This window comes from Notamacropus eugenii, chromosome 4 (genome assembly GCF_028372415.1).
Source record: "Notamacropus eugenii isolate mMacEug1 chromosome 4, mMacEug1.pri_v2, whole genome shotgun sequence".
NCBI classification, from domain to species: Eukaryota; Metazoa; Chordata; class Mammalia; order Diprotodontia; family Macropodidae; genus Notamacropus; species Notamacropus eugenii.
The window spans coordinates 13,275,929-13,288,384 of NC_092875.1; the positions used below are offsets into that span (position 1 = coordinate 13,275,929).

Here is a 12,456-nt window from a genome sequence, read left to right on the forward strand (position 1 = left end):
GTTTTCCTGACTCCAGGCTTGACACTGGCCACCATGATACATAAGTCAATAATGCAATAATATAGTGCATGTTGATTTAGCTGGAAGGTGACAACACATCTCTGTTCTCTCTCTAATTCTCTGCAGCAGAAGCGGCAGAGAGACAGGGGACCCTCACCCCGAGCCCTCACCACTCCCCAGCTGGCCAACCGGACTCAAGCAGAACTGGGAGATGTTCAACAAAATAAATCAAGCTCCAAGGAGCCTAGAGAATGCCCTAGGGCCAGTGGCAGGGACCTCTTTCAGTCTCAGTTTGACCCCCGGTATCCTTCTCAGAAGCAGGTGCTGGCTACAATGACTTTCACAGGAATCTTTTGGCAAATGCTCATCACCAGCAGATTACAAGATGAACAAACATCCCGTTGCCCGGGGCTACACGATGAAGACAATCCTGTGATCTGGCTCTCCCAGCACACTCTGTCCACCCAAGTGGGCACAGCTCTCCCTTGTCTCAAGCCAGTCTTGCTGATGTCACAGGACCAAAGATTCAGAGCTGGAAGGCACAGCGGAGATCATCAAGTTCACCAGGATTTTACAGAGGATTTAGAAACTGAGACCCAGAGGGGGGAAGGGACTTTCCCAAGGTCATACAAGTCCTAAGTGGCAGCGGCAGGATTGGAACCCAGTTCCTCTGGTTCCACTGGTAGTCAAGTCCACTTCAGGCATCCAAGGACAAGGCCCTGCACTGGGCACAGTAAGCCCAGAGAAGAGTGGACTGAGGAGGGGCATGAGCGCTGTCTCTGCAGCATGTGAAAGGCTGACTCAGGGAGGAAGGACAGGGCTGGTTCTGCTTGGCCCAGAGGTTTGACATCAGGAAATCATCCTGACGACGGGAGCTATCCAAACATGGCCTGAGTTATTGGATGAGGTGGCAGGTCCCCCTGCCAGGGGTCTCTGAGCACAGGAGGGCTTTGCTCTCATGGGGTTTCTGTGATGGATTTGTTGGACAGGATGGCTGCGATAGCTGCTAAGGTCCCTGCAGCTCTGTGACCCAGGGAGTATCTCCAGATGTTCTATGACAGGAGTGACTTCCAGTCCCCTCGGCTTCCTGCTCTTCTGCTGTCATGGGAAACCCCACAACTGGGGCCACTTTGTTTTGTCATTTCATGAGCTGTTGTGGCCATTGACCTCGTCCTCACAGGACACTGAGCCCCTCCAGCCTTAACTAAGTTGGTCCTGAGGAAGCCAGTCCAGCCTGTGGCCTGGCCTCTGCCTGAAGCCTTCCCAGCAGGGAGGAAACCACCATGGACCCCAAGGGGCCCCCCAGGAGGGGCCAGGCTGAGCCCTCCACATAAGCAGACTGCACCACTCACCAGTTCCAGCCTCTCATCCCTCCCCTGGAAGCCCCCCGACTCCCAGCTCCCTCCACTCACTCTGTCCCTGCTTCCCAGCCTTGCTCAGCCCTGGTCTCCCTGATGACTCTCTGCCTCCTATGTATATAGAGCAGCCTCTACTAAAGAAAGCAGCTTACTCTCAGGCTCAACCTTTAAGGCAGACAGGGGAGGAGCTTCAGTGTCTCCAGTCACAGGCCAACCTGAGGCTCAGGCACAGGAAGGAGCCTGGCTCCCCCTACAGACACAACAGATGTTGGCTGACCCATCTCAAGCATCCTCTACCAGGCTGTCCTTCCAGGGAGGCTACATTGGAGGCTGGTGGTGGCAGCACACACCTGACACTCAGGATAAACCTGGCCCGTGTTGTTCACTCCATTTCTGATGGCCTGTACCCCATTTTCCACCTTGATCCTAAACTCCTCGACTACTTTGACGCACCCCCCACACTGCCATACCCAGAGGAGAGCCTGAGGGAAGCTCACAGGAGCTGAGGCAGGAGCCTCGAGTTAGAATCTCAGCTCACTGGCTATATGGCCATGGGCTAGTCACCTAACCAACTGAAAGGTACCTTCTTCATCCGTAAAATGGGGGTCTGCCCCAGGCACCCTGGTGTGAAGGGGCCACATATTCAGTAAGGCATCATCTAAGAGTGAGTGATTATTGTAAGGGGTTAAGTCCCTTCTGTTATATGGACATTTGAAAGGGCAGAAAAGGAAGCTGGAGACAATTCTGAGGCCCTGAGGTAAGACTGTCCAGAGAAATGACCTGAGAGAGTGCCTTCCTACAGCTGGAAGAGATTCTAAAGGTCATCTGCTCAACCCTTCTAGGAGAGGGGAAGCCCCTCCCCCAAGGCCCCATGCCCCTCAGAACCCCAGCACTCACTTCTGGCTGGCCTCCATCTCCAGCAAAGCTGAGAGGGCAGACGTCCCCTTCTTTCCAACTGGGGGTCCTGCAGGCTCCAGGGAATGGGCAGGGAGAGGGCCAGCCATTTGCAAGCCTTTCATGGCAGCCCCTTTCTAAGGAGAGAGGAGGGGGAAAGGACTTTAGCAGAGAGGGGTCCCGTGGCATCTGCCACCCCTAGACTCTCTTGATAGAGCAATGCCAATTCTGCCTTGTGAGCATGGTTTTATCCAAAGACTAATCACACAGGTACTCCACCCTCCTAGTGGGGAAATTCATGGCCCCTGAAGGCCTAGGGTGCCTCTTTCTGTCTCAGACTCTCCTTATCTGTTTCCCTCCCTCCCTCCTCTTTCCCTCTCTCTTTTTTCTCTCCCCCTCTCTCTCTTTCCCTCCCTTCCCCCTCTTTCCCTCCCTCTCCCTCCTCCTTTTCCTCTCTCTTCTCTCCCTCTCTTCTTCTATCTCATAAACTTGAACCATCCATCACCATCTCCTTGGCAGTGGGAGACACTCCCAATTCTAACATCTGAAGCAGAGAAGGGAGGGCCCTTTATGGATCCCTCCCTTCAGGGGTCTCCAGCCCATCGTTTAAAGGAGAACATCCTGGGAAGGAACAATGATGGCCAGGGACTGAGGCAGGAAGGCCTAGCTCACCCGTATCATGCGATCTGAGCGATGGCGCCGCCGGATGCGGTTCAAGCCCTCCATGAAGCGGATGAAGCCATCCAGGAGTTGCCACTCCTCCTCGTCCGAGCGTGGCTTGTCCCCGTAGATGTCACAGTGTGCCTCGCCTTCGGTGATGCGCTTGGTGGCTGTGACGCACGCAGGGAGCAGCAGGAAACGCGTCCTCCAGAATTTCAGTGACTCAATTAAACTAGAGGGCCAAGAGGCCCAGAAAGGGAATCAGCATCAGTATCGTGGCCCCAAACGAGCTCCCACTGACTTACCAGAAGTTTCCCTGGCACAAAGTGTCCAGTCCCTAGAAATCCTAGGGCCAGAGGGGACAATACCAATCTAGTTCAAGTAGTCTCATTTTACAAGGGAAGAAACTGAGTCCCAGAGAAGGGAGATGGCTTCTCCCAGACCTGTCACACAAATAGCAAGTAAAATATATTCAATCAGTCCACCAGATGCCTCAGCAGAAAATGTGGCACACAAACCCAGGAACCTAGGGATGCATCAAACATTAAACACAAGGGAGAAATCACAAGGGATAACAAGCCTGGGGGGTGCTCAAGACACAGAGTTAGATGCCATCTTGGGACATCCCGACCAGGGGACTGGTCTGCACATGTGTTATGAGGTTTGGATTTCTTTTTTCAATTTGGCAGGGCGATGGGGAGGCAGGGAGAAAACAGAAATGCTTGCTACTTTTTTAAAGTTCAAAACAGAGACTTGCCTGGGATCCCACAGCCAATAAGGCAGAGATGGGATTTTATCCCACATATTCCTGGATCCACGACCTGCTCTCTACCCGCTACATCATTCTGCTTCTCAGTAATCAAGAATAATAATTTAAAAAACAGTTCAGCAAAACCAGCCACTGTAAGAGGCCAGTCTGACATCAAATACAATGCTCCACCTCTGCAGACTGGATTGGCAGGCAGGCCTGCTCTGGAAGCCCCAGCTCTGCAGGCCACAAGCTCCCCATGTGTAGCAGTGGACAGCAACACTGTGCCCACAAGCACAGAACAGCCTACAGCTAACCTGAAGTCTTCAGAGCCCGCTGAGCAGATGTACTGGTCCAGGTAATTCCACTTGTACTCCTCCAGGCGCTCATGGGAGAACTCCACCCAGCAGGAAACAAACTCTGAGTCCGAGTGGGAGGGGCACAGGCTATAGGTGTAGTTGATCTGGGCAGACTCGTAGGGATACCTGAAGACCAAGGCAGCACCACTTCAGCATGGCCTGAACCATCAATCGCCCCCAGCCTGAAATCCTGCCTGCACTTTCTACTCCCTTGGTGGACAGGACCCTGAGCCACTCACTTGGGCAGGTATCGGGTGACTGTGATGATTTTGTCCTTCAGAGTCACTTTGTGGAAAGTGCGGCCCATGCTGAGCCAGTACTGGTCTTCTTCCTCAGGGCGGTTTCGGGACACGAGACCTATGAGGAGAAAAGAAGGCTGAAGCGTTTCCTCTGCCTCTTGTCCAGGGGGATGGACTCAGTCTTGACATTGAAGGGACTGGGAAACCATCCCACGAAAATGTTACCAAATTCAGAGAAAATTAGATGATGCAGACACACAAGCAGAATCAGGAGAATGATTTCTACAATAACAAGAAGGCTATAAAAACAAAGTGCTTGGGAAGGCTTGAGAGCTCTGATTAAGACCATGACCATCACTCCAGAGGGTGGAGGATGAAACCCACTACCCCGCTGACCCAGAGGGGAGAGACTCAGGACGCCACAGGAGAGGGCAGCTATGTGGCTACGTTCCATTCATCCAGTTCTAGTTATTTGTTAGAAAGATGGAGTGTTTAGTTTTTCATTGGCTGCGGCTGCATAGGTGGAACAGTCCCCCAAAGATGCCAAAGAGGATCACTGAAACATTTTAAAAACTGGACAGAAAAAACAGAAGTTCAGAGGGAGCCACAGACCAGCAGGACAGCTTGGAAAGTTACATGCTGAATTTATTCTAGGCCTTTTGAAAAAGCAAGCTCTACATGACAGTTTTAATTCCACATATAATACTCTTTTTCTGTCCTACTTTGTATGTGGAACTCTTTGTTTCTTTTTGGGGGACTATCTGTCAAGTCCAAAATTTTTAAAAATCTTACCCAAAAGAGTTATTTCCTGGGAAAACTGAATGACTATGTCTAAGGTAAGCAGAAAATCTTAGAGCCTTAGACTGAAAATAGTAACAACGAACATAATACCAGACCATGAAAGAGATGAAAGGAGCTTTAGTCTACATGGGCCTCCCCGGGGATGGTCCGCCCCCGCCCAGCCATGCCCAGCCAGACAAACCATCGTCATTCCTCTCTGGCCTGGCTCTGACTCGCCAGATTTCTCCGTCATGGGGACTTTCTCTCCTCCTCTTCTGCCTGCCAAGCCTTCCCCCTTTCAGGCCATGGTATGGAAGCTCCTTGCAGGCAAGGACTGTCCTTCTTTTTGATTATTTGTGTTCCCAGTATGCCTAACACAGCGCCTGGCATGAGGTTAGGTCATGCTTAATAAATCCTTATTGACCTGAACTTAAATGCACCTCTTGTCCTTCATGACCCCATTGGGGGTTTTCTTGGCAGATTCTGGCATGGTTTGCCATTTCCTTCTCCAACTTGTTTTACAAAGGAGGATATTGAGGCAAAAAGAGTAAAGTGACTTGCCCAGGGTCACCCAGCTAGAAGTGTCTAAGGCCAGATGTAAACTCAGGCACTCCTGATTCCAGGCCTAAGGCTCTATCCACTGCACTACCTGGCTGCCCCCTGTACAATGTCCTTAAAGAAGGTATTGTTCTGCTTCTATCGAAACACATCTAGTGACACAAAACAAGGGTGATCCTTCAGAACAAAATGACGCCTCGGTGCACTCTGTGGTCCAGCCACACGGGCCTAGCTCCATCTCCCAGCCCACCCCTTTTCCCGACTGTTCCTAACACCTGGGGCTCACTGCCTCCCTCTTCTGCCCCCTGGACTCCTTGCTTCCTTTTCTTCCAGGTGCAGTAAGAGCCCTTTACTGACCCTTCTCCTCATCAGGCACTATCCCATGTCCCACATTTACTTTGTACAGATCTGTATTAACACATCCCATCCATGACTCCCCCCAGCAAAATAGAAGCGCCCAGAGGACAAGGACAACAGTCTTGGGCTTTTCTATCAGCATAGATCACAGGGCCTGATGCAGCTTTAAAAGGGATCAAGGTGAAGCCTCACATTGAGCTGTAAGATGGGAGACATGACTAAAGAACAGACTGTCTGAAAAATGAACAGAGGGCCTAGGGCTGGGTCAGCTACCGTTCAACAAGTCAGCCAAGACTCCATCAGAAGTCCAAGGCTCCTTTAATTGGCATCAAGGCCTAAGACAGTGGTGGGGAACCTGCAGCCTCCTGGACTAAGAGAAGCTCACTGGGCCTCTCTCTGATCTCTCTGATCAGGGCTGAGTTTAGCTCTGGACACCACTCTAAAAGAAGGCCAGGCAGTGGGAATACGTTGGATAGCATGCAGGAGAGGTAGCCAGGATGGGGGTGGGGGGGAGCCATGGATCAGCAGGGAGACCTAGAGAGTTCAGCTTGAAGAAGGTAAGATTTAGGGGAGACAAGAGAACTGTCATCAAGTCTCTGAACTGGGGGCTGTGAGCTTTGGTCTGCTGGGCCCAGAGGGCAGCCCCAAGGGAACGGGCAGAGCAGCTACACAGAAGGTAAGGGAGGCCTCCTTCATGTAAGAAGCTTCTGTTCATGGTCCAAACTAGAGTGAGCCACTCAGGCTGCAGGGGCAGGGTAGGGGAATCACACCCCCAGGAAGGGCTGTCAGTCACCATGCTCTTTGGGAGACAAAAGCCAGACAGGCCCTGACTTCAGCAAGCCTATGTTTGAGGCGGGGAGGGTTGGGGGATTCCCCTGACTCTTCACCTTTGGTCAATGAACAAGGCTATGACAAGTAGTAGGGTGCATGGTGATGAGGGCAAGATGGTGCAGGAGAGCGAGATGGGGATTCTCATGGGCCAGATGGAGGGACATGGGTAGTTACCATCCATGTAGGAGGCCCCAAGAAAAGGTGATCAGATCAGGTGCTGGGAGGACTCCAAGGGAGCAGTGTCCAGCCAAGTGCCCCAAGGCCTCCTCCTGGCCCTGTGCTGTTGGGCCCATGACCCAGAGTCAGGAGGCCTGGCTAGCACAAGGGAAGTCAAGACCCCCAAAGATCCTAAAAGATGTCAAATGGCTCAGTAGGATTTTCCACCCCACTGGTTGGAAGGGGCTGGAAGTTCAGGGAGGCCAGAAGGGAGCCTGCAGCCTAGGAGATGAGGAGGATGGGGCCAGTCACTGCCTCTTATCTCAGGCATGAACATACAACCTACCAAGTTGGTTCATTTTAGAATGGCCCTTCAAAGCCTTGGCCCTGCTCACACTGAGTCACCATCCCACCTCCCTAGTACCAGGTGAATCTGCTGTCCCTTGAAACCACCAGGCCTCAGCAGTTACCTTTCACTCACTCATTCAAACTCTGAGTGTCTGCTTGGCTCTAGGGGACACTCTGGACTCACATGAGGCTCAGGCCTTGCCCTCAGAGGGCTTACAATCCAAGAGATGGCCAAGAAATGCGCACAGAGGACTCTAACACCCTAGTTTATGTCATTGTGCTATGTGCAAGGGGGAGCAAGGAGGCCCAAATTTGGAAGCAGAAACACATTGGAGCCCTGACTCTGCCACTGACTTGCTATGGGACTTGCTATGTGCTAGGCACATTCATCTTGTCTCAGCCTCAATTTCTTTGGCTGTAGAAGGGGACTGATAACCTCATCACTGTTTCCACCCTGGGCCTTGAAAGCAGAGCATCACACAAAGGGAAAGAAGGAGCCAGGACTGTTCCGATCAGATGGAGCTGAGGAAGCCAATGCAGCTTGCTTGCCTCGGAGCAGAAAGTGGCTCTGACCAACAGGGAGGAATCACTGATGCTGGCTTTGGGAATGTCCAGGTCAAGTGCCAAGGTTCAGAGCGTGGCCTCCCATCCACCACTGACCAACACTGCCAAGGCTTCTCTGTACCTGAAGACTCAAAGAGCCTTTCCTCACAACACACTACCAAGTAGGTGGGCAGGGGAGGCTTCCGCAGAGAGGGTGGAATGTTAATGGAATGGGAAGATCTTTCCCTCCCATGAAGTGGCCTATGGGACCTGCTTTGAGCTCAGGCCCAGCTGACTGCTATGATGGAGCCTGAGTCTAGAGGCTGACGCACAAGGAGCCCACGGTGGGAGGTGTTTGCCAAATGGGTACAGCAGGAAGTGAGAGGGAGGCAGAGCTGAGGCAGAGCAGTTGGAGCAAGTGAGAAAGGGAGGAATTTTGCCCAAGGGAGCTTGTTTGTGGGGAGGCCTAAGAGAGGGAAGGCTTCAGGCTGTCAGGACCGGTGGTGTGTATAAACTTCTTTGTTACCAGTGGGATTGGCTTTCTGGTAAATGAATAAATGTTTTGGTTTTGCCTTTGAGGAAGAGAGTTATTTATATTTTGCGAATTTATCCTGGAAATATGCATGCATATTCATAGCGACAGCTATGAGCTATTGCATTGGCCTTACAGAGAGGAAGGCTCTGGGCCAGAGACACAACGTCCCTGCCCTCAGGGAGCTTCCAAATGCTGAAGCACTTGGTGCTCAGAGTTCTCTGGACAATCTAGTTCCCATAACGAAGGGGGCAGTGAGAACAGATAAAATGGCCAAGAGAGACACACATAGAGAGAGGCAGAGATAGAGGCAGAACTAGAGACAGAGAGACACAGAGGCAGAGATATAGAGAGACAGAGAGACATAGAGAGAGGCAGAGAGACCAAGAGAGAGGAGGAAGAGAGAGAAAGGGACAGTGGACGGAGGCAGAGACAAAGACTGGGTGCTACTCACCACGGCTGTAGAGCGGGCTGCTGCTCAGGGGAGGGGCCACAGCTGGGTTGGTTTTCTGTGGCTTGGGCTGCACTATGATCTGGTAACCCTGCATGAGACGCTGGCAAATGAACTCCTCAAACACCTGCTGGGCAGTCATCTGCATGCCCTCCTCATCCCTCCTGCAAAGACATAGTCATTCTATCAGAGCAGTAGCAGCTCTTTTGCCAGGGCAGTGGCAGTCAGGATTGAGGTCCTCCGACACTGGGGCACTGGGGCAGTGTGAGGGCAGGGCATCAACACCCTCCCAGGGCCACTGCCCTCTCCCTCCATCCCATCTTAGAGAGCCCAACCTGGACCAGAAACCCCAGGCATGCTCTCCCCCTAGGCCCTCTCTGTCCTGAGCAGTTACTCTTCATTTCAGTGACCAACAGAGAACTAGATTATGCCAAGGCAAGAAATGGAGGCACATATGTGCACTACAAGGCTTGTAAAAGGTGGGAATTAAATTTAACTATTTAATAGGAGATACATTAAATTAATTTAGATGGTGACCAATACTCAGTTTCTATGGAAAACTCATTTTTTCTTTAAAAATAAAAAGAGTACACGATGAATAGATGCACTTAGATAGCTTCCCAAAGTGTGTCCCGAAGGCGCTCCCTGCGAAGGGCACCAGGGCACTTTACAAATCTCATCTCAGTGGATCATCCCAACCACCCAGGAAGGTGAGTGCTCTTATGATTCCTATTTTACAGCTAAGAAAACTGAGGCACACAGTGGTTCATAACTGGACCAAGGTCACCCAGCTAGTAAGTGCCTGAGGTCAGATGTGAACTCAGGTCTTCCTGACTCCAGGCCCAGCACTCCATGTGCTGGGCCACCAACTGCCTCTCTCTAGACAAGAAAAAAAATAACTAAAAAGGACTGAGCTGGGAATTCTGCTGCTCTTCTGGAGAACTGTGAAATCCAATTTTTGTTCATTAAGATAACGTCTTAAAGACCTTAATACGCTTTAATACGTAATATGCTTTACCTGCCTTAACATGCATACTGTTCCTTCCATTTCTAAGGACACTCAGAAAAAGAAAAGCCAGGACATTTTAAATACTTGTCGATTTCTCATTATCTGGTAAAATGTTACGTTTACAGGAACTGTGATCAAGCAGATGAGGAGGAGGATTTAGAAGTCTTTGGAGGCAGGCTAGACCTCAGGTGGGAAATATTAATTAAAGGGAGGTAAATTTAGAGAGAGCATCTGGATGCAGATTTATGGATTCAAATTACAAGACGTACAAAGCGTGGCCTCATACCACCTTGGGTTGGTTGAAACTTAAGAAGGCACAATTACAGAAATTTATCTGATACCCATTAGTGTGTCATAGAAACCTATCTATTAAGTATTGAAAACAAGATGAGAGAAAATTCTAAACTTTGTGACTTCCTTTAAAAATTACTTATATTTTAAATGCACATTCTATGCACTGAGACTATGATCCAAGGCATTCATCACTCAGACATGTCCTTTCTGTGAGACAAAACTGCCCTAAAAAGTTTAATTTGGAGATCGAGCCTGGCTGCATAAATCGCAGTGATTTCTGACAAGGAATTTCTGATTTAGATACCCAGAAATCTACTACTGCTTCATATAGATGGTGTTTGTTTGGTCCTATATACGATTCTAAATGTTTTAGTCTTACTGTTGTAATGTGTAATTACTCCAAATCCCTCCAGAAATAGGTGAAATGGAAATAATAAAATACTTGCTTCAATAAAAAAATTAAAAATTTTGCATGATTCCTTAGCTTGCCTGAAAAAGACATACGCAAATTTCCTTTTGTTTTTCCAACTGGCTTGTTGGTAGATGCACAGAAGGGGTAAGCTTACCCTTTTCTATGAGCCGGGCACCATGCTAACGTGCTAAGCTCTGGGAATACTAAAGAAGGCAGAGAGATTCTAACATTCTAACAGGGAAGACAGCACCCAAGCAGGGCCAGGAGACAAGTAAGTGTGACTGGCCTGTGAGGCTCAGGGAGGGCTTGGAACCAGGTCCCCGATGCTGGACCTGCCCAAGATGGGCCCCTCAGATCATCACGGGAGCCGTCACCTCGACATCCCTGTTTGGTGTAACTCCAATGTACAAGTGTCTGTACCAGGAAGCTTCCTGCAGGCTGCATCATCTCTCTGTGGAGCTCTAGGTACAGTGTGTGCCTACCCAGCTTCTGGAGGGAGGCCTTCACACCCTGTATGCCTTATCAGAGGCACATGCCTTTCTTACTGCTCAGGAATTCTGACCTTACCCACACACAAGCAATGAGCAAGGTCCTGGGATACCCCAGAGTGGCAGCAAAACTAAGCGACACGTCAGCCAAGCCCGGTGGCCTCTGTGTGACCGTGACCACTCAGTTTGCAAGGGGAGACTGGAACCGGATCATACACTACAGCTTTCTTTTGAGTTCTTTATATTTAGATCATTGCTCTTACTGGGAGAAGGCAGCATTTAGCCCCCCAGGGGCACTGCCTGGTTCCCCATCCTTGATGCCACTCTCTGCACAGCCAGTGGGTGTGGAACTCTCCCATCACTGGCTCTCTTAGAGATGTGCCTCCCAGCATCACCTCCAGCTCAAAGGGGGAGGACAATTCAGTCACCTCTAAGCCGTGCAGATGGATTGTTGAGGACTCATGTCCACAAGCAAAAGTGAACAGATCTTACATCATGACATTTTCTGAAAACAAAAAAACTGCTTGATCCCAAAAAGCAATGGACACAAGGAAAGGACATAAAGGGAAACCCTGTGGGAAGATGTCCAATGCCTGATCCATACCATGGTTCACAGTGACATGTCAGGCAATGCTGGTGAGGGGAAGCCTGCCTCCCTCATTGATTGGAGAGGTGGTGGACTACTGGGGTAGAATGGGGCATAGTAGCTGTCAGCCATGGTGGGTTCAGTTACATACGAAGAGGGATCCGAGTAAGGATGTGGGAGGGGAAGGGTATCAGTATGGAGAGACTACGCAGAGCTGGAGAAGAGCTGGGTCTCCAGCAGGCAGGTGTGAACAAGTGTGAGCCCACTTGGCATCAGCTGGCCGTAGAGCTCCATACACTCACCTGTCCACGTCTGCCTCGGGGAGTAGGTCATAGCAGCCTTCCGTGTAGTCATTCTGGAGGCCCTGGCGGTCTGGGAAGTAGTCAGTGGTGAGGGGCAGGCAGGCTGGAGTAGTGAGAGACTTCCAGTCCACTCCGACTGTGCAACAGAAGCCTGGTACTACAGGGGGAGCAGACAGCGTCAGAACTGCCGCGGGGCCCGAAGTCGCGGGCGTTCCCCCACGAGGAACGTTTGGGGTGTGGGGAGAGGAGGAACAGAGCGAGAAGGGGTTGGGGCGCCAAGAGGGGGAGGAACAAGGGGGGAGAGAGAGAGAGACAGAGCTTGTTAACCAGGGTAGCGCACATGCGTAACTGATCCCATCATGCAACGGGGCACTCAGCTAACCCTCATGGTCATCGGTCAGTTACAAGCTGCAGAGATGCGAGGCTGGTGGGTTACATGGCAGGGCAGGCACCGCTGCCCCAGAAGCCAAGAGCAGAGGCTGCCAGGCCCGCCTGTGCAGGGTGGGAGGAGAGCAGCGGACAGGGCATAAACAGGAGGGATTGCAGAGGTG

At 50.9% G+C, this 12,456-nt stretch overlaps 1 protein-coding gene across 8 annotated transcripts in view; it reads right to left on the minus strand.

The window, feature by feature from the left end:
• The window catches only part of DEPDC5 (DEP domain containing 5, GATOR1 subcomplex subunit), a 112,167-nt gene that overhangs the window by 29,370 nt on the left and 70,341 nt on the right, over positions 1 to 12,456 (minus strand). For 6 of the 8 annotated variants that reach the window (XR_011965236.1, XM_072599851.1, XM_072599853.1 and 3 more), the window contains exons 26-31: positions 11,906 to 12,089; positions 8,818 to 8,978; positions 4,259 to 4,376; positions 3,978 to 4,145; positions 2,925 to 3,144; positions 2,256 to 2,389 (exon numbers count right to left, since the gene is read on the minus strand). Coding sequence is in view for 7 of the 8 variants with exons in the window: in XM_072599851.1 (XP_072455952.1) it covers positions 2,256 to 2,389; positions 2,925 to 3,144; positions 3,978 to 4,145; positions 4,259 to 4,376; positions 8,818 to 8,978; positions 11,906 to 12,089 (985 nt within the window). In the remaining variant the exon portion in view is untranslated. The remainder of the gene's footprint in view (positions 1 to 2,255; positions 2,390 to 2,924; positions 3,145 to 3,977; positions 4,146 to 4,258; positions 4,377 to 8,817; positions 8,979 to 11,905; positions 12,090 to 12,456) is intronic. The other 2 variants (XM_072599854.1, XM_072599852.1) reach the window with 1 other exon arrangement.